The sequence below is a fragment of the Buteo buteo genome, chromosome Z, assembly GCF_964188355.1.
Source record: "Buteo buteo chromosome Z, bButBut1.hap1.1, whole genome shotgun sequence".
NCBI classification, from domain to species: domain Eukaryota; kingdom Metazoa; phylum Chordata; class Aves; order Accipitriformes; family Accipitridae; genus Buteo; species Buteo buteo.
Window position 1 is genome coordinate 62,333,010 of NC_134204.1, and position 21,292 is coordinate 62,354,301.

Here is a 21,292-nt window from a genome sequence, read left to right on the forward strand (position 1 = left end):
TGCTTTTCATTACTCAGAATGTCTGTGTGAATAAGCATAGCCCAATGAACCATCAAACTGGTATAACTGAATCTCTTTACATCTCGCTGAAAATAGAAACGAGAACAGAACACTGTACACTTTTCTTAGTATTTGAATGTGTATAATGTGGCTACTAATACATTTCCTGGATGCATCTTCATGTCCTATGAGGAATAAGCAGCACTTAATTAATTTGCTGGCAACATAAATGTTTATACAACTGGCATGATTTGTACCTTATTGTTTGATTTATAGCCAATCACCTTCTCCCCTAAGATTAGCTTCTGAATCTGAAAATAAAGTTCAAAATATGTTAAATTTCTCAAATTCTTTCTCACGTCACAGTCTGTGATCCGCTTTCATTATTCTCTGTTAGGTAGTCAGATGCTACAGGCTTTCGCTTAACAGGACTGCTTATTGGCAGACAAATAGCATATCACATAGTCTTCTAGGTCTCTAGCTTCATGAGAAATGGTGAGCTAAGGTGCTCATACTGAGCACAGTTTGACTGAAATGAAGAGACCCACTCATGTAGTCTACTATCCTCCCCTCCCACTCCCAAATTCATACACACAAATAACACAGGCAGAAGAGGCACGCAGGAGCTCATACTGATAAAATAAGAAGCACAAACCTATTTGTCATGCATTTCAAAATGAGGCACAATGACTGCCAACATTGAGAAAAGCAGAATCAGGACTCAAGTAAGAGGTTTAATTATGCAGATGACATGGGCTCAATTCTTCAAAAGGTGCTGCAAACTAGAGGACCAAAATTGGGAGAAAAACTGGAAGTGTGAAAGCTTGGCATGTATTTTTCTTTGAAAAACAAAATGAAAAACTCAAAACTTTGGATAACATATTAATTCTTCTAAAATGATTCTAGTCAAATGTTGGTTACAACAGTGTATTTTTGCATAGTGTGTATAGAGTCAGGTGATAATTCATACTAGCATTACGTTTCTAGCTTGACAATGAAGCAACCTCAAATGAGTGCTAATCTAAGCTCTTTTCGTTTTAACAGAGACATTTGAGCAGCAAAACCTGCTTGAAATTCAGTAACATTTCTCACTGTTCCAGAATGACCTGTTTTGCACTAGAATGGACCAGTGAAATTGTAAATATAAACAACTATCTGCAGACAGTGATTTTCAGAACACAGACAGAAAAAAAGCCAAAAAAGGTTAAGGGACCTAATCTAATTAAAGAGTAGCTTAGTTTTTAACTGTCTGAAGTGAAAAATAGAAGTCGTGATGTCCTTCATTATTGATTTCATCTTATATAATTTTTAGAATAATTTCAAGTACTTGTCTTAAGCAATCAACACACGTCAATGAAAATACAGAATGAGAATTTGAGCTGATATAATAGTATTATAATGCCTTCCACAACAAATTATAGTACTAAGTTAGAACAAAATCATCATATTATTCAATGTCCTTCTCAGAATACTGTAATTATCTGAAGTATTAAAATACATGTATTCTTTCAACACAAAAAAGCCCGAAGTCTGTATTTGTTCGCAGAATTGACTAAAAAGTATTCAAGTTTGTTTAAAGTTATGTGAACAAGTTAGATTTACTCTGAAAATAAACATCGTACCTATCCCTATTTTAAATTTAAAGACAAAAACCTTTTCTAAAAAGGAAAAAAAATTACCTGCAGATATTTTAAAGCTGCACAAATAATAAGCTTCAATTCAGCCTGGATTATATATTTTTTAAAATACATTATATAATTCCCAACAAACAGCTGTAGCCGAGATATACTCAGCTCATTTTAAAAAACTCTGTATTCTGATTATATGAAGACTCGCAATACCCTAAAAAAATACTATTCCAAGGATACGAAACCAGATTACGCCAAATTTGAGCCAATGTGTTACACAAATATCTGAGTTGTATTGTTATCATAGAATATCTTATTTGAATCACCCATGTCTATTGGTTAACATTGTTTCAGTCAAAGTCTCTCTCTTAGTTACATTCTGCTTTTTCAAGAAGAATCTGCATTGAATAGCAAATGCAACAATTCCCATAAACTAATGCCAAATGAGAAGGCCAGTTAATTGATTTTCTGATTGTTCCTACTGTAGCAAATACTCAATGATAAATCTAACAGAAAAGTTGGCACTTCATGATGCAATTACAAATTTATTAATTTCTTGCCTATCCCACCTCTAAGAAACTGTACAATTGCTTATTGATTTATTGTGCGTTTAAATATTTGGTGGCATTCCAATCTTTAAAATTTGCTTACTTTTAAGGTGCTTTTCACTTGTTAGTGAGTCATTCCATTGCACTGAGTTCCAAATAAGTTAAGGTCTTTGATTTTAAAATGATAATAAATTCACTATGAAAATTAATGAAAATTAAATATAAATCATCATTTGCCATAAATTAATTTCATTGTTACTGAAGGACAACTATACACACTTCACTAAACTTTTGATTGAAGCAAATTAGGCAAGAAAATAATATTGTAACCCACAATAGCAAATAAACCTGTTATATTCAAAACTCCACAATTCTTAACATATGCTTAAGTCAGACAGAAACACATTAAAGCTATTCTTATATATACACTTCCTTTGTAGAAATACAAAAATTTAGAAAAGGATCCAATCCACAATACTAAAAAGGAGCCAGTATACAACTGCTACAGAATTTTTGTGTCTGTACAAACTGGGAGGCTTGGATCTGCTGTGATTTTGACTGGATTCACTGAGTCTGAAAGTGTACTACTGATAAGTTGCTGAACACTGCTCACACCAGCACAGCTATTAAAGAGAAACGCACAGGCTGTCACAAGAGTACAAGAAGCTGTAATGGTTCTACTTGTTCTTGGAACATAAAAATGCCTTTTCCCAATGCCTGCTATCAGGACTGCAGTAGTATGGGATACTTCTTTCCTTACTTTACCACATAATCTAATGTGGTTTCCAGGAACACTATACTTTAAAGAGTAGTAATATCATACTTTCAACTCTGTCCAGGTACACCCTCCTTCCTTCTTAAATTCCCAGTGGTACACAGGTCTCATGATGTCTGTTTGAAGTCAACATCCCACATTTAAGACTGCTAAAAATTTATAATACTGAGTTCATAAGTGGCAGAGAAAGATAGTATTGTTTGTTCCTACATTTGAGTTTTTTCCCTTTTGTTTTGTTTTTGTTTTTCCCTTTGGATTGGGGATAATGTAAAAAGACTATACAAAATAGGTAATACTAAAGCAGAAAATTCCATTTTATGAAATTTTCTTATAATCTAGACAAGGATAATACTCTAATCTGATTACAAATACTGGCATAATGGCTTTCAATCATTTTTTTTCTTAGCAGACTTCACATGTTTGGTCACTTTACAAATAATTAAAAACTATTGCAAGACTAAAATGTAACCTCTAATAAGAAAATCAACCGTAATCATTCCATTTTATGCTGTAGCATGAAAGATTAAGAATCTAAGCCTAAAATTAGCTTTGTAAGACTTACACAAACTCCTTGATGATAAGAGATTCTTCCTACTCTGATTGGAGATGTGAAAAATTGAGAAATTTATGAAAACTCGAGATGTGGGGGTTTTCAAGTTCAGCGTTTGGAAGACGCAAAAAAGAAGATTGTTCTTGACAGACTTCTTATATATGACTGTCTGCAATCAGCTGAGGGAGCCTTAAACTGAAAAATAAAGGAAGGAAATTGGGAGACACCTTCATTTACTATATGTGAAGACTGGGGACAAAGTAGGCTTAAAAAAAGATTGGAAGATATAAGCTAGGAAATGGGCTGACATTGCAAAGATGCAAATAAGAAATACAGACATTAATTGAAGAAACATGGGCCAAACACTTAAAGTAGAACTAGGAGTACCAGACATTGTGGAATTACAAAAACATGGTCATACATTGAACTACTGGTTCATTTGGCAAAGAAATCAGAAAAGGACAATGTTTAAGTTCATACTTGTTCAGCAAAGCACTGAAGTACTTGACTTTAAGTTACTGCATTTACATTGAAGCTTGCTTATTCTGCTGAAAAGGAGTGTTTTCCTGAACTAAGAACTATCCAAACTGGTTTAAACTTCTTGAATATGACATGGCAGTGCATTACAGGAGACCAGAGAACCTCTTCACTGGAATTTTGGGAATTGGTCATAAATACACAAATAAGGCCGTTTTCTTGTACAAGTCATTTCAAGTACTGGGGGAAAGAACAGACTTAAGAACCTATGTCTAGTGCAGAAAAATAGAGGTAATTGTAACTTCTATAAATTAAAAATGCATACTCATCTTCATCAATAGGGTTAGTAGAAAAGGTAGAAGAGAACAAATATGTTTTTGTGACACTTACTTTTCAATATTAAGGAGACTAACGCTGAAAACTCAGTGCTGGAAAGCACAGTGTGATGCCTCCATCTATAAGCCAAGTGGTTTCAGCTGCATAACGATTACAATGTTTTTACTCCATCTCACTACTAGAATACTAAAGCTGCCATTGTGAACCTAAAACCTACCCATTAGTCCATTATGCTTCTTTATCTCTGAAAAAATCTCTCTGTAAAGCATTAAATACATAATATCTTAATACAGTGCACTCTACCATTCCACCCTACAATTCTTTCATCTAGTTCCATCAGCTCCATTTACTTTGGTTTTGAACCACCTACCTCCTTAGCTTGTATATGGTGTATTGCCCTGGCTAAAATTTTAAAATAAATACATATGACACCTAGAACTCACTTCAACTAGTCTCAAGTATAACATTTCTGCTACTCCACTTTGCAGGAACATTCAAGGGAAGTGAGCCAAAAGCCATGATGAATTATTGAGTGATGTGCTACAGCATGGTCTGACTTGACAAAAGATGCTTACTTATTCTCTCCCCCTCTAGAAAACGAGCCTGTTTCTGTTTTCATATATGACATACCAAGTTTATTATTTTGTTTCCTCCTCGTTAATTTCAAAGTGCATTACCTGTATCATCTCAGCTCTACATGAGAAAAATATTTAAAGGAACTGGGCAAGTGTACAGATGCAAGTCTTTCTGTTTGTGTGACAGTACTTAGGTTTACATTTAATATTGTGGGTTCTACGTGTACCCACTAAGTCCTTTCTACCTTGTATTATTTTCTATCAGTCCTCCTAGATTGTACAAATACACTTTTAGTATATCTACATTCTGTTCTAGATACTTTAATCCTGCCAGGGTGTCATGTTGATTCTTTTTCCAATGGGACATACATATAACAACAGGTAACTAAAGGAAGAACACACCAACCCTAATACCAAAGACTCCATTCTCCATACTTTGCAGCACAGAACTCAGCTAAACTTGCCTTTGGATTCTCGATGTTTGTATTGCTCTTGAAGGGAGCATTTTGAAAACAGTGTATCATTCTGATTACAGAAAACACACTGAACTTATTTGCATGGAGATTCATATGCAATTCAGATACTGTATTATTAAGGGAATTAAATACTTTGTATATATACACACAAATCCACTCACACACATATATGCAATGCATTCAAGTATCCAAGAAATTTTTCTTAGCATAGGCAAATGATTCTGTTAATTAGCAACCGTTCTTTTTTCTCTTTTCAGACCCTGAGAAACCTTTACATGCTTCCTGGCAATGAAGTAAGGGAATGGCTTTTGTTATGAAGCTTAAATGCCTTAAGAAGAGGAGGCATCATTTGCTCCTTACACATATACGCTACATATCTATTCCCTTACGCAGCTCATCTCCTGAGAACAACTGCATGGCAATATAAGGGTTTACAGTTTGTTAGCAGAATGATGAGGTCTTTATGTGGTAAACATCAATGTCCCCAGTGGGCAAAGAATGATTGCATAGTGTCTCTTGCCCCAAATCACCTTTTATAATTTTATAATAAGCATTATATGGTTATATGTACGGTATAAGCAAAATACCATACATAAATCTGGTTTGTGTAAAAACTTTATTAACAACTGTAAGGGTCTTTTCTGTCCTAAAATATTATTCTATAACAACATCTTGGCTACATAACCAGCTCCATATGAAAATATACTGCAAAAAAGGTTTAGGAGGTGTAAACATTCAGGCAATAATCTGTATGATTCTCAGAGGAAAACATCTTTCCCAGCCTCATTCTTCTATTCCACATAAGTGGGGCAAACTAAAGCATATAAAATTATAAATCTTTCTACATGTATCAATTATACTGTATGTAAGTCCCTGAGCAGTATTTAAAAGACAAAGAACTGAAAGCAATATTCCACTTGCTGACAACACAAAATCTAGCCAATTCAGCTTTAGAAAGCTCATCGTTTTTATAAACTGTAAATACTCTTTTCCCACACATGTAGCTCGTTCAGGAAACTGTCCCAGTTACAGTTGTCTATTATAGTCGTTGATATCTGGGGGGAAAAAAACAAAACCCCCAAAATAATATTGCATAATTGCATAATATTGCTAGATAGCATTCATTTGTAAGTCATTACACTCACCAACATTTTATTTTTACAGTCTGACAAAGATGTTTTCAGTGCTATCTGTATGAACAGAACTGTTTGTATGGAATGGAGAAACGATGAACAACAATAAAATAACTGACCCAAAGTACCCAAACTAAATGCCCACACGGTGGCGCTAGAGAAAAATGAACCCCGGTCAAGGGGTTTAACGAATACTTCAAAACTACGTAAGAGTCAATCTCTCAGAAATTAGATACTATTAGCCCTCATGCTCACGTTCTGTGAAATAGTTACACACTCCTGAAAGTTGGCTGGCCTTACAGCCAGAAGATTTTGTCCGGCTATGCAAAGAAATAGAAAAGTCTTCTGAGGAAGAAATACATAGTTTTCTGATACCATTCTACATTTCAAATGAGCTCCCATACAACTTCCTATGATCAATACAAATAAGCTGAGATACTCAAGAATACAAAATAGAGGCACAGACACTAAACAAAGAAACCTTATACACAGAGACATTTGTATAAAAGTTAGATAAATCTGCCTCAGGATATTCAACAACTCATGTAGCAGACAAATGTATTGGCTCCCAATATTCCTCCTGCAGCAAGTGGAATATTCTTTCCTCTTGGAAAGAAATAGAATAAAGTATGCTTGCTTAAATCCTCTGATAATTGTTTACTAATCTGTATGAGCAGAAGGAATACCAACAATTCTGTGTAAGTCTTTTCTACATGAGAAATAGGAATAGGAGCTCCTGGCAAAACTCAAACACAAAAAGAAAACATGCAGAAGGTGGAAGCAGGCACAGGTGATGTGGAGGGAAAACAGAAATATTGTCCAAGCATCCAGTGATGAGGTTAGGAAAGCTAAAGCCCAAATAGAGTTGAATCTGGCTAGGGACGTCAAACACAAAAGAAAGGGCTTCTTTAAGTACACAGATGACAAAATTAATACTTTTTGTTGAAAGAAACAGGAACATTAAGATCAAGGTAGAATATATTTTCTTTTTCTCTTTGGAGGGGTCTTAGATTATTTTGTGTCACATATTTCTGGGCCACTTGTTTTCATACAGCAGCTTAGAAACTTCTGGGGATCACTTTATTGAGAAGAAACAGTAAAATTGTCAACACGTGTTTCCAAGTAAGTTGCTAAATTTCATTAAATCTCTCACTTACATCAAGATATGCTTAGCCAGATTACATACTCCATTATTGGGGGAAGCCCAGAGGCTACTGGTAGTGCTGCATGCCAATGCCTGAGTCAGTGGGTGCGCCAGCTGCTCTCCGAGGTCCTGAAAAGCCTGACAGTCCGGTTGTGCCATAGCTCAGAGAAGCCGCTGGTGAAGAAATGAAATCAAGCAAACATGCCAACAAACACCAGCACGTTTTAACTGCATCCATAAAAGTTAAGGGTCTATATTCGTCTGAACTATGATTTTATTGTGAATACAAACACTGTATGATGACAATTGGCATATTGCACTAGCTTCAGCCATTTTTCAACCAGTACTACAAAGAAAAAACAATTACTATATGCCCTCTAGGTATCTGGTATCTGTATAATTAAAATGTAACTCTAAAATAAGATTTTCAGGTGTTGTGTAAAACAAAATTCATAAATCTTGTATCACCATTTCTTTTTAAAAAAGCTTTTGGGAAATAATACCAAGAAAACTAATTCTGACAAAAATACTTCTTTCCCACTGCCATTTGGCACAGAGATTTACAGTGCGGGAACCTAGTGCAGATCCACTGCAGACAAATCAGAAATAGTTATTTTTTTAATAGGGTAGATAAGGTAGGACATGAGTGAACTGGGCCAACAGAACTAACACAATGCAGATCCATGAGAACTAAGAAAAATTGTGGTCATAAGACTTAGGCCCTGAAGAAACACATGTCTAGATCTTGTAGAACCAACATACAACTGACCTGACCTCCTTTGTCTCCACAGATGATAATTCAATATGCTTAACTGGGTTTTAATGGACTCACAAGCAATACAAATTTAACTACCATAAGTGCTAGTACAGACATTCCACAACCATTTGCTTGTTGTCACTGTCAAGAACTCCTATCCAGGAGTAAAGCTTTGTGAAGTGCTTGAACTAGCATCTGCAATTCTTGTAATTAAATCAGTTCAGCAATGAAATAAAAGTTGATTTTTACATATTCTTCACAATAGCATTTTCATTCAAATCAGTTTTTGAAAGATGAAGTGCTGCAGAACAAGGAGATTATAACTCCTTCTTCCACTCTCCCAATTTAATAGTCAATTCAGCAAAGTATTTCCGAGTATGCTAAAGTTAATCACTTGAATATATCCCAATGAGACTAGTAAGATTTTAGCAATCAAAAGAAGCACAGGATTATTCATATGCTTATTGTTAAGTAATTTTGTGACTTGGAGTCATATACAGACAAGCAGAAAAAACAGCAGATTATAGTTACTTCAGATGGGGGAGCTCTAACTTCTATCAGGCATAGCAGTATTATGTTTTTAGAATCCCTTAACAGAATATAGATCCCTGTTGGGATAGTCTTCCAGCACCCATAAAGCTCTTGGCTCATCACCTTTTCTTGAAACAAGTGACCCCTACAGGTCTTTCTTTTACACACTTCACAATGATTATCCATGGTGTTACCTAATGAGAGTATAAAAGTTCCATATGCAGAATCTTCAGACAGTAACAATAACCAGTAATACAGGAGTATCTTGCTCAAGCTAGTTTGGAAAGTACATTAATAGTAACAGAGCCAAATTTATTCTCATGGCATTGCTTAAAAGCCCTAGACAGAATATAACTTTGGTATTCTTTTTTTCTGTGGTAGGCCAAACATTCCTTTTAGGAATACATGGCATCACTATTTTGAGGAGCCCCACAGCAGGAGGCAGCTTCCTGCCTTGCATTCCAAAGAACTATCAGGTGAGTATTCTCTTTCTCCTCAGACTTGGTCATCACCTTCACTTGCAGGGCTCAGGATGAACCTCTATCCTCAGCTTTTGTGTTCAAAAGACTGTTTTTCATTTAGACTATGCACGGGCCATGAATAGATGACTGCTGTAAGCACATTAATATTCAGCTACCATCCCTGCCTAGTCAAGGAGCATACAACCATGTTGTCAGCTCTCGGCCACCCAAAAACAAAACAAGTTTGCCTAATACTCTGCAACAATGAACCTTTTCTCTTTTGTACTGCAAGGGAATATCAGTCTGTACATGGCCAGCTTGCAGATTTCAACAATTAAAGCACTTAGTGATTGCTATGGAATGATAAACAACAACTACTATGGGGCAGCAACTTATTAAATACTTAGCTCCTTCCCAGGTATTTTAACAGTCCCTTTCTAATAATGATACTACATTTGGGCATTGCAATATATTTATCTCCATCAGAGGATCTAACATTCACAGAAAGATAACAGTATAAATATTGTAGAGTTCTCCATTTATGTGTCTTTGTCATGGTTTAACCCCAGCCAGCAACTAAGCACCACACAGCTCCTCAGTCTCTTCCCCCCCCCACCCAGTGGGATGGGGCAGAAAATCAGGAAAAGAAGAAAACTCATGGGTTGAAATAAGAACAGTTTAATAGAACAGGAAAGGAGAAACTAATAATGATGATAACACTAATAAAATGGTAACAGTAATAATAAAAGGATTGGAATATACAAGTGATGCACAATGCAATTGCTCACCAGCCACTAATTGATGCCCAGTTAGTCCCCGAGTGGGGATCCTCCCACCCCAACTCCCCCCAGTTTATATACTAGATGTGACATCACATGGTATGGAACACCCCGTTGGCCTCTTTGGGTCAGCTCCCCTGGCTGTGTCCCCTCTCAACTTCTTGTGTCCCTCCAGCCTTCTTGCTGGGCATTAGAATCTGAAAAATCCTTGACTTTAGACTAAACATTACTTAGCAACAACTGAAAACATCAGTGTTATCACCAACCTTCTCATACCTAACTCAAAAACATAGCACTAGGAACTCAAAAACTAGCTACTAGGAAGACAATTAACTCTATCCCAGCTGAAACGAGGACAGTCTTTTGTTTTGGGGCTTGGTTATTGTTGTTTTTTTCAGTTTTTATGCAACTACAATTAATTTACTGGAAAACCAAAACAAAACTCAGGAAACTGTAGCCCTAAACAACTTCTACATATATTAATTTCCAAATATAAAGGGGACACAAATTAAATACAATAAAAGGTGGGGGAAGAAGACATCACACTTCCAATATTAATACCAAATGCTATTTTAAAGTTCCAAAGACAGTATTAGTTATTTTTAATATGGTTGAAGCATACATAAATGATCCTCACAGCTTTTTCCAGGAAACTTTTTTATCACATAAGTGGTAGTAAGAGGAAGAAGTGCAAAAGTATTTCTTTATCTGTATTAACGATATTATTCTCTCTGTTAATGAAGAATAAAGAACATTAAAGGTTTTAATAAAATCTGTGTAAATTATATCTGTGAGCAGAACTTCATCAATATTCTTCATAATCCTTCATTTTAAAAAAAAAAGATGAGTTCTACTAAAATTGAGTGCATAATTTCCAGTTTTTCACAAAACATAAAAAAAATTTACTGGTCTGTTATTATCATCAACCTCTTCCTGTAAAAAGAAAAATTTACTGGTACTATGTCCATCTTATCTAAATAACCACACAAAATACCTTGAGTTGCAAACTGAAAGTGTTTCTCAGTGTTTCTTCAAGAAATGTTTAATTTCATTTAGTTTCTCATCAGCCCTAGTATTTTGCCAATGTCTTCCAAGTATTTCAATAAGCAGAATGTACTTTTTTTTTATTCATTTAGGAAAAGATATATATCCATAAACCCTACTATAAGCACTTACACATTGTTGGTCTGATGTTGAGGATCTCCTCTTCAAATATGGTCTCACAAATTACTTAAGTTCCATGACTTCTTTCCTGAGTTTCTTTCTTTCCCCATAAGAAAAACTTAAATCTGAGTAAGTTAAACACAAAGCTGAATGAAAAGATTACATAAGACATGGCTTGCATGAAACATGGAACAGAATCATGATTTACCCAGTAAAAAAGGAGAATCTCACATTTAAGTTGTTGCAGCCATGAGACAGTACAAACCATTCAAGAATGCTCTCTAATAAAACATGAAGGACTTATGCCATTCTGCCTGGTTCAATTTTTAATCTCTTAAAAGCTCTTTAGGTTAGTTATATCTAAATACCATTTTTTTTCTGAGACGTTACAGAAGCATTACACAACATGTAAAGAAAAAAACATGGCCTGTTTAATGTTCTGCTAGCATCCTACGGCTTTAACAATAATTGCACAGATATACTGTGAACCAGAATTTATGAGGCTGATCACTGCCTAAAGCATATATTACACGAGACTTTCTTTAAAGTTACTGTAGGTTATGTAATACCCACTATAGCCATGCTTTCAGTTACATGAAAAAAAGAAAAGATACTATATGAAGATAAATAAAATAACTTACATGTATTCTTGCTCAATTTTGGCAGGCGTAGGAGAGTCCTAGGGAAGTTGCAGGGATCTATTCTAGGACACCATGTTACGTTAAAAAAAAAAGCCAGAAAACAGGTAGAAACTAATCTGGATTTCCCCATAAAAAACAGAGAAGAGTTTTGTACAATATTTTTATTTATAAAATACTTCCACAAATGCTAGGAATATGCATGCAGTAGCTATGGAAAAATTATGAATAATTTTCAGGAATAGTAGTAAAATGAAATTTGCCATTCTATACATCTAAACAATTCTGTATTCACCCACTCTTTGAGCTCTGTGACACAGTACCAACAGTTAATCTGCTGGCATCCCTCTCCTCCCAAGACACTATTACAACTTTCTCAACTAGCTGCTACTATTTGGAGCAGCATTCAACAAGCTCATCTTAGGATAGACAGGTTAGCCATGATAAATCTGTGCAGCTACCAAACTCCTGATATAAACAGCGAGCAATCCTAAAGCATTTACGTCACACAAAGTTCCTATAAAACAATTCATGTTTCTCAGGACCTTCAAACATCAGCAGAGTTTATAACAATGAAATAATTGCAGTAAATCAATTTGAAATTTACTAACTATCTTCATCTGCACTTGTCTGCAAGGGGAACAACCCCTTGCAATGGTACAGACTGTGGACTGACTGGGTGGGAAGTAGTTCTGCAGGAAAGGACTTGGGGTCTTGGAAAACAGCAAAATGAACATGAGCCAGCAGTGCACCCTGGCAGCAAAGAAGGCCAACAGTATCTCTCCACAATGGTCTGGAGCTGGAGCATGGGCCCTGTGAGGAGAGGTGGGGGGAGAGGGGCATTTTCAGCCTGGAGGACAGATGGTTTGGGGGGAGCATAAAGCAGTTTTCCTGTACCTACAAGGTCATCTACAGGACAGAGCAAGGCTCTTACCAGGGATGCATGCAGGGATAATGAGAAAAAACTGTGTTAAGTTCAAACAGGAGTTTCAAATTGGGTATCTCTTTCAGGCTTTTTCCCCCATGAGGACAGCCAAGCAGTGGCACAGGTTTCCCAGAGAGGTTGTGCAGACACTGTCCTTGGAGACTTTGATACTCGACTGTCCTGGTCTGGTCTTACAGCTGATCCTGCTGTGAGCAGCAGGTTGGACTAGAGACTGCCTAAGGTCCAGGCTTAATGAGCCTATTCTAATTTTGTATACTAGTAAGCTAGTGGTTTATGGAAAATTTAAGACACATAAAAGTTACAATCTGAAAACGCAAAAGAAAAATGCAGAATTCACTTTCTTTCATAATTCATTCAAAATTATTTAATATTTATTTCATTTCAGATTTAAATGTCTATTTCCAAATACAAGTTCTTTCATTCCTAGTTACAGATTTAAGAATTTTACCAATTCTTAAAACTCTTCTACATCTGTTTTGCAAGTCAATTGCCTTTGAAACTTTCTGAAATGTTAGAAGACCATAATCCTTTATTTTTTAAAAAATATTAATATGGAAACTGTTTGTCACATTGTGATATTATCCTTTTTAAGGGTATATGCAAGATGAAATAAGGTCCTTCACACTAGCTCCTTTCAACAAATGCTGTTTTGTCATGTTTAGATTGTAGCTTGAGTTCACTTTACTCTTCATAATCCCTAAATCTGTTTCAGAATCACTGCTCTCAAAGGAGTAACTCTTGCCCCATTGTGTAGGTATATGCTGCATTATTTGTTCCTAAATCTACAATTTTGTATATGGCTATACTGAAATGCATTTTCTCAGCATGGGCTTAGTTCACTAAAATAATGGGTGATGGCTTGGCATCAACAGTCTATCTTCACTGTTATTTGCTACTTCCCTCCTTCTTGCATCATCCACAGATTTTACAAGCTGTAATTTCATATCCACCTAGAAGATATATGTACAAATAATGAATGACTGTTGGTCTCCTACCAATCTCTTCCAATATACGACACCAACCTAGGTTCAAATTAAGAAAGCAAAATGCATGGAAAAAGTAAGAGTAAGATTCTAAAGTAAAAGAAGAATGATATTAACTTCATTCTGAAGGATATAGAAATTATTTTTTTAAGTATGAGCTAGACTAGTCTTCAAATTTATGAATAAATAAATATTTCATAGTCCCTATTCTGTTGCATGAGAAAGAAATAAATGTGACAAGACTACCTAGGAAGAAGAAAGACGAAAATTCCCAAGCAATCAAGTGTTATGTCCCTTGCAAGGGAATACTACGGCTACAAATCTCAACTTCTCTTTAGTATTAGAGAATTCCCAGTACTACAGCAGCAAGTGATGCATTCTGATCTCTTTCTGCAAGCATTTAATAGATTCTTATTCTTTTTTTTTGGGGAAGCACAGCACAGATGAAAAATGAATACAGTAAATCCTAATCTATAAAATGCTGTCTTTATAAATAAATGATACTACACTTTACTTCATTTAGTCTTTTTTCAGTATATGAAAAGAATCCTGCAGAGCTACAAATACTACAAATCTGATGTATGGTATCAGACTCTTAAATCTTAAGACAGACACTCAAATTATTAGATATTGAAATATAGCCATTTCTGCTTTTCTTAAATTCAATTCCTGATTTATACAATGAATGATCTCTCTCCACTTCAGCCGTGCTTTGTAGATGGAACAGTAAATATTTGTGATCTTTTAATTAGTAGTCCTTAAAAAGATCATTTCCCCTTCTTATTCTATGAAAGAAGAAATGGAGTCATTGAGAGTTCAAATGAGTTAAGCTAAAAAAAGACAGTAACAGTAAAGCCTATAATAGCACTCAACTCTGATACCACATTCACAGGACCATACAGTTTCCTAAAATGTCTCAGCATTTAATTTTCCTTTTTAACCAATCTATTATGCAAACAAACACATAATGTTTTCTTCTTTCTCTGAAGTATAAAGTTTATTCTGCTTGCAATACAGGATGATGTTAAAAATAAAATCTGTCTTCCTCAGGTACTTGCTATTTAGTGTGAAATTAATTTAAAACTTTAAGATTCAACTACTCTTTCAGAACTTGGGAGCATACATTATTTAACAAATAGCATTTAGCAAAAAGCGTGGGTCAAACTTGAACTACTGAATATCAGATGCAACACTGTGTTAGTTTGTTACCGTCAGTGTCTCAATCCATCAATCCCTCCCAGAAGTCCAGTATTCTGCTCTGCATAGTAAGAGCTCAAGAAAAGCATTGCAGGTGTCCAGGCTCTACTTCTTTGTAGATCCTCAGAAACACACTTACAAGTAATGGAAAATTATTTTACAAGGTCTATCAAAGCCCCCAAACAACAAATATCCTACAAACCCTGACCTTTCAAAGGTTATGAAATAATAATAAATTCAACACCTTGTCTATTGTTTTCTGTACAACAGAGAAATACAAAGGTCATAGTGCCTCCAAACCCTAGCACAATTCTTCTCCCTGCAACCTGTTGGTCTATAGCTTCCTGCTGAAAGTACTAAGATTCATCTGCCAGAATGTCTGACTATGTAACCAGACGATAACACAGACATAAGATGAATGGGAGAAACAACAGCTGCAATTTCACTTACAACATAAATTAATACAAATATAAATATCTAGACATAGTACCTAGCCCCACATACTATCAGTTTATCCTTTCTTTTGGAAAATAAGCAGGAGACTCGAGTCTGATGAGACCTTCACACCACCCCCGCTTCACAGGCACAATATCTGCAATCCTGAGGCATAGCTCCTAGTAATACCAGCTCTATTAGATCCCACCATTTCATCAGATGTTTTTGAAAAAACAATCAAAACAAAGCCATAAACACAACCAAAAAAGAAGCTATACAGAGGTACATAGAGTACGGAAGGAGAGAAGATCATGGTCCATCTAATGCTGATTTGGCCTTTCAAGGGGATTTCTCCGTAAGCCCTGAAAAGGAAGTGATCAAAAATACACTGCATGGCAAAAATATTGGTTCAAAACAAAACAAATGATAGGATGCTGAAATAACTCCAAAGCCCGCTCTAACCAAATATACCAAGGTAAGGTTGACCAGACACCTACAGAGGACCTGGTAGGATTTGCAGTCAGTCAGGTGACATATCACAAGAAACAGCAGGTGCATGGCCATTCTGTCACATGTTCTTATGAATTGTGCCAATTTACACACTGGGATAAAAAAAACTTCAGCTGACTCACAGCTCCTGTTCTTCTGGGCCCAGCTGTAAGCAGCTGTCTATGCCTCTGCCTTTTGTTACTGTTCTATGCCCTCTTTCTAAACGCGTGCCTTGGTGTTTGCTGTTTTGCCTTCTAGGTATTTTGGATACCCACACTCTATGAATACCTCTGTGAATATCTCCATCACATTGCTAGAGAATGTATCCCAAAAGCAGTGCATCTTTCAACAGTGTATTTCCTATGTTCCTATGAAGTTAACAAAATAACTCTTTACTTTAAAGGCATAATTGAGATATTAAGTCAATTTGTAGATTACTTTTTTTATTAATTTTGATTCAGTGTTCCAATTTGACATACACAGCTCTAGTAGGTGTTGACAACATAAGAAAACAACCTGTGGTGTGACACAGTGAGAATCTTTCTTTTTGACGTACGATGAAAGAGTGAGCTTTTCTCTTCGGGTATTTCCAGGCATGTGGATTAATAATTGGCTTATTTGGAGAAAAACTCTATTTTTTCATTATGTTTCAACAGTGTAGAAATCTGTTTTTCATATTTTTATGTCTTGAGTGATTTTCTCTGAAGACAAGAAATGAGGACTTCAACTGTACAAATATTTAATCATAGATTGCTATATCATTTTATGTTCCTCTACTGAACTCTTCACAAGGAAAACCAATACCAAGTTCAATACCAACCTTAACCTTGATTTTAACTGTCAGTCTTTAAAAGACATTTTTTATGTTTCCATTGAATTGGTTCTCATTTCTGTCAGCTTGCCCCTCAACAACCCATCCATTTTGGTGCAACTCCTTTGAAATTATTTCTAATTTTATGAAACATTTAGTTTTCTTCCATTTCTGAACATTTTCCTTAAAAATAATTTATTCCTTGCTGATTATATGAATAAGAACAGAATTTGCAGATTAGATGTCACCATACACTGACAGCCCTTGAAACTTTTTTTGGTAAAAAATGGTCTCAACAATTTCTTAGTGCAAAACACATTTTCAGGACAACCTACAGAAACATAACCACACTTAATATAGCTGTCAGGAGTGTACTTATACTGAACTATGCTTATAACTGACCTCTGTTTTGCGTGTATATCCTGGAAAGGATCAAGAGTGAAAAAAAAAGAACAGGGAAGGAAAAGAAAGTAGAAAAAACAGTGTCATGGCTAAGATACAGCTCTCTTTTCTGTTATGTACTATAGCAAAATTAGCTTAAGTATTTCAATATTTAACATTACTATGCAGTATAAATACTCTTCGGGTAGCCTTGAGTTTTTTAATAGATGATAATCTAGATATTTTTTGTAACTCTGTAACCATTTCAGATTATGTAAATTCAATATAAAGGTTAAGGAGGTCGCAAAGTCTTAGTAAGCAGGACAAAAATAGGCCTCCTAAGAATGCAATTTGAGCTTATATTTGTATCACATGAGTTTCCATATCAATGTCACCTTGTTAAATAAAGTGGGAATCTGAAATAGAATTTACTCTGCACTACTGAATGCTGTTCTCTCATTCAGATGGATTTGATGAAATGGTCAGTAGCTTTTATTGTTTAATTTTTAATTAAATTTATTACTTATATATTTAGTATTTTATTCTAACTCAAGAGCTGGCTGGTTCCTTCTTTTTTATACTCTCATTGAGAGAGTACTGCATTACTGGATGTTTGTGTTCCTAGGGTAACCCGCACAATATTTACCTTCATAGTGTGTAAAAGATTGTGTTTACACAAAAACAAACACACACACACACACACAAAACCCCCAAATACCACAGAGAGGAGAAAGAAATAGGACTAGTTAATTTACTATATATTCGTTTAAATTTCAAAATACTGCATACATCTAATCTCTTCATGTAATAACATATTAAGTCTTTGTAAGGTTTACTATTTAATCATTTTTATGTACAAAATCTGACAGCAGGTGAGGAAGACAGTGTCTTCAGTTATAAGAAGCTAAAATAATGACTTAAAGACAGTGAGAGTGGCTCTATTAAACTGTTCTCATTCCCTTTAACAAGAAAAAAGAAGTTTATCAAATTATTTTTTGTATTTTAGGATGTAGGTAATAAATAGTTACGTGGTCTTTACTGTGCCTACTCTCTACTACATCCTCAATGCAACTGTGGAATAGAGTCAAAAAAAGTTTATTATGCAGCTACTAACAAGGAACCATGTTCTTCATTTTTATCACCCCCACCTGAAAAAAAGTCTTCCTAAAAGCTGCATAAGAGACAGACAACACTGAAAAATACTGTACTGCTGGAAAATACTCAACTTTTTCTTCTCAAGCTCCCATTTTTAGATGACAAATGTTGCTCTAATGGAACTTGAACCCACAAGACTATTTCCCATTATTCCTGTAGTTGTGCCAAGCTCTTCCATATCCAAAAATGTTAGTCTGCACCACTATGATCAAGAGACTGATTGTGAGGGCTGATCTAAACTTGACCTGGCAGAGCAACATGAGATGAAAAAAAAAAAATTGTAATTGCTTCCTAAAGCTGCAGAGCGCAGCAAACTTGTTTTATGTTGTCCACCCATATACAGATAAACAAGACTAAGTTAGTTACAGGTGGCTGCAGCAGCCAGCCAGACCAATACGGAGATGGTATTGCTGCTGCAGATAACAGCCAAAACAGGAAGTGCTTGAAGTGGCAGAATAGCAGATAACAAAGGCATTTGTTCATTATGCCTGAATATGCTCCTAGGCAATATAACTCTTCCCATGAACAAACTAACAAAGTGAAAAAGAGAAGGAACACATCAAAAGAGGGTCCATCCTAGAATTCAGGACAGAAAGACAAAACAACTACTGGCCAATAATAAGGGCTGGAGTTTCACTTAATATTTGTATCCACATGGTTCATTTACTTTGTCATGCTTGCTCACCACCTTGTCTCCTATCACTTAAGAGTAATCATAGTACACTGTATTGGTTTTGTGCGGCAAGGTTTTGGTAGCGGGGGGGGTTACAGGGGTGGCTTCTGTAAGAAGCTGCTGGAAGCTTCCCCTGTGTTCGAGAGAGAGCGAGCCCATACCAGCCGGCTCTAAGATGGACCCGCCGCTGGCCAAGGCCGAGCCAATCAGTGATAGTGGTAACGCCTCTGTGATAACATTTTTAAGAAGGAACAAAGTTGGGAGAGTGAAAAAACAGCCGCTGGAGAGAGGAGTGAGAACATGTAAGAGAAACAAGCCTGCGGACACCAAGGTCAGTGAAGAAGGAGGGGGAGGAGATGCTCCAGGCACCGGAGCAGAGATTCCCCTGCAGCCCGTGGTGAAGACCCTGGTGAGGCAGGCTGTCCCCCTGCAGTCCAGGGAGGTCCACGGTGGAGCAGATCTCCACCTGCAGCCCGGGGAGGACCCCACGCCGGAGCAGGTGGGTTCCCAAAGGAGGCTGTGACCCCGTGGGAACCCCGCGCTGGAGCAGGTTCCTGGCAGGACCTGCGGATCTGTGGAGAGAGGAGCCCACGGAGCAGGTTTTCTGGCAGGACTTGTGACCCCGTGGGGGACCCGCTGTCCTGGGTTCAGCTGGGATAGAGTTAATTTTTACAGGAACCTGGGAGGTGGGGGGCATAGCCGGGGCAGCTGACCTGAACTAGCCAAGGAGCTATTCCATACCATGTGACATCATGCTCAGTATATATATAGGGAGCGGGCCTGGGGGGTGGATCCTTCTTTCGGTGGGGGAAGTGGTGGAGCGTCGGGTCCCGGGTGGTGAGCAGTTGCACTGTGCATCACTCTTTTTGTATACTCGTTCATTAGTACCGTTGTTGTTGTTGTAATTCCTTTGTGTTGTCCCAGTAAACTGCCTTTATCTCAACCCTCGAGGTTCCAGGTTTTTTTTCTTTTCTCTCCTCCGTCTTCCCCCCATCCCACCGGAGGGGGGCGGGAGGAGTGAGCAAGCGGCCGCGTGGTTCTTTGTTACCGGCTGGGCTAAAACCACGACAGTCCTTTTTGGCGCCCAACGTGGGGCACGAAGGGTTGAGATAACGACAGATCTGGCCGGAGCCTGTTTGAAACAAATTTGTCATACGCATTTCTTATACTAGATAAATAGATGTTAGTCACAATGTTGATTAATTTGTTTACACGGTGGCATTTTGTAAGTTCTTATATGCTCTATGTATTGCCTGTAGTTGCGTATCTCATCTCTGGGAGAGTGATTGGGATTATCATTTTGCTGTACTGGGCAATGTCGACTTGTGAAATGATTACATCACTGGTCATGAGGTTAAGCTGGTATCTGTATGAGGCAGTGATATCATTTCCATACCTTGGGCACCTTCTGTCGGATTTTATTGGTAATTACACCCAATCCATTGGGAAGTTGGGGGGGGATACTTCCCCCCGTCCATTCCCCTCCCTTTTCTCCTTCCGACTAATTACAACAGTTTTCGAGAATTTTGAATATCCTTGGGATGCGCAAGCCAGTGTGCTGTTAGTGCTATGCCTCCTGCCTATGTTCCAGGTCTTGTTTAGGGCTACAAAAAGGCTCTTTAAGAGTACCACCCAGAGATCTGTCCCAAAGCTTGATATGCATGGGTGGCACGGCATGTGGAAGAATGTGGGAAGGTATCTAGAGAACTTCTCACCTCCAGTGACTTGGAAGTTCACTCCCGAACAACTACAGAACCCTGATGAAGTGATAGAATTTTTGAAAGAAAAATGCTGTGGTTATCCCAGAGACACACAACTCACTACACTGTGCTGGGCCCTGGCCGGTATCTACCAAACACTGCTTGATATTAGGCAGCATCCTCAGGGGGAAAAGGGGGAAAAGATGGAGAATACGACAACATGCACCGTGGCTACCCCAACCCCGACGACAAGCACCGTGGCTACCCCAACCCCGATGACAAGCACCGTGGCTACCCCTATCCTGGTGACAGATACTGCGGCTAAACCAGAAAACCAACCTGTGCCAGTATCAGTCGCCCCTGTACAGAAAAAGAAACACACAAAGAAATCAGTTCGCTTAGTGAGAGATGAAAGTGAACCAGGGTCATCGCGAGAACAGGAGGAAGAGGTAGAACCTGAAATAATTACCTGATCTCTATCCATGAGTGAGTTGCGTGACATGCGAAAAGATTTTAGCCGCCACCCAGGTGAGCACATTGTTACCTGGCT

The 21,292-nt window shown here is 37.1% G+C and overlaps 1 protein-coding gene across 6 annotated transcripts in view; it reads right to left on the bottom strand.

The window, feature by feature from the left end:
• The window catches only part of FBXL17 (F-box and leucine rich repeat protein 17), a 290,228-nt gene that overhangs the window by 155,150 nt on the left and 113,786 nt on the right, over window positions 1–21,292 (bottom strand). Inside the window, exons 7-9 of one of the 6 annotated variants that reach the window (XR_012648929.1) lie at window positions 11,976–12,037; window positions 11,347–11,459; window positions 3,674–3,696 (exon numbers count right to left, since the gene is read on the bottom strand). The exons of 4 other annotated variants lie outside the window; for them this stretch is intronic. Coding sequence is in view for 1 of the 2 variants with exons in the window: in XM_075020225.1 (XP_074876326.1) it covers window positions 299–311 (13 nt within the window). In the remaining variant the exon portion in view is untranslated. Of the gene's footprint in view, window positions 1–80; window positions 312–3,673; window positions 3,697–11,346; window positions 11,460–11,975; window positions 12,038–21,292 lie in introns of those variants that run through there. One more of the 6 variants, XM_075020225.1, reaches the window with a different exon arrangement.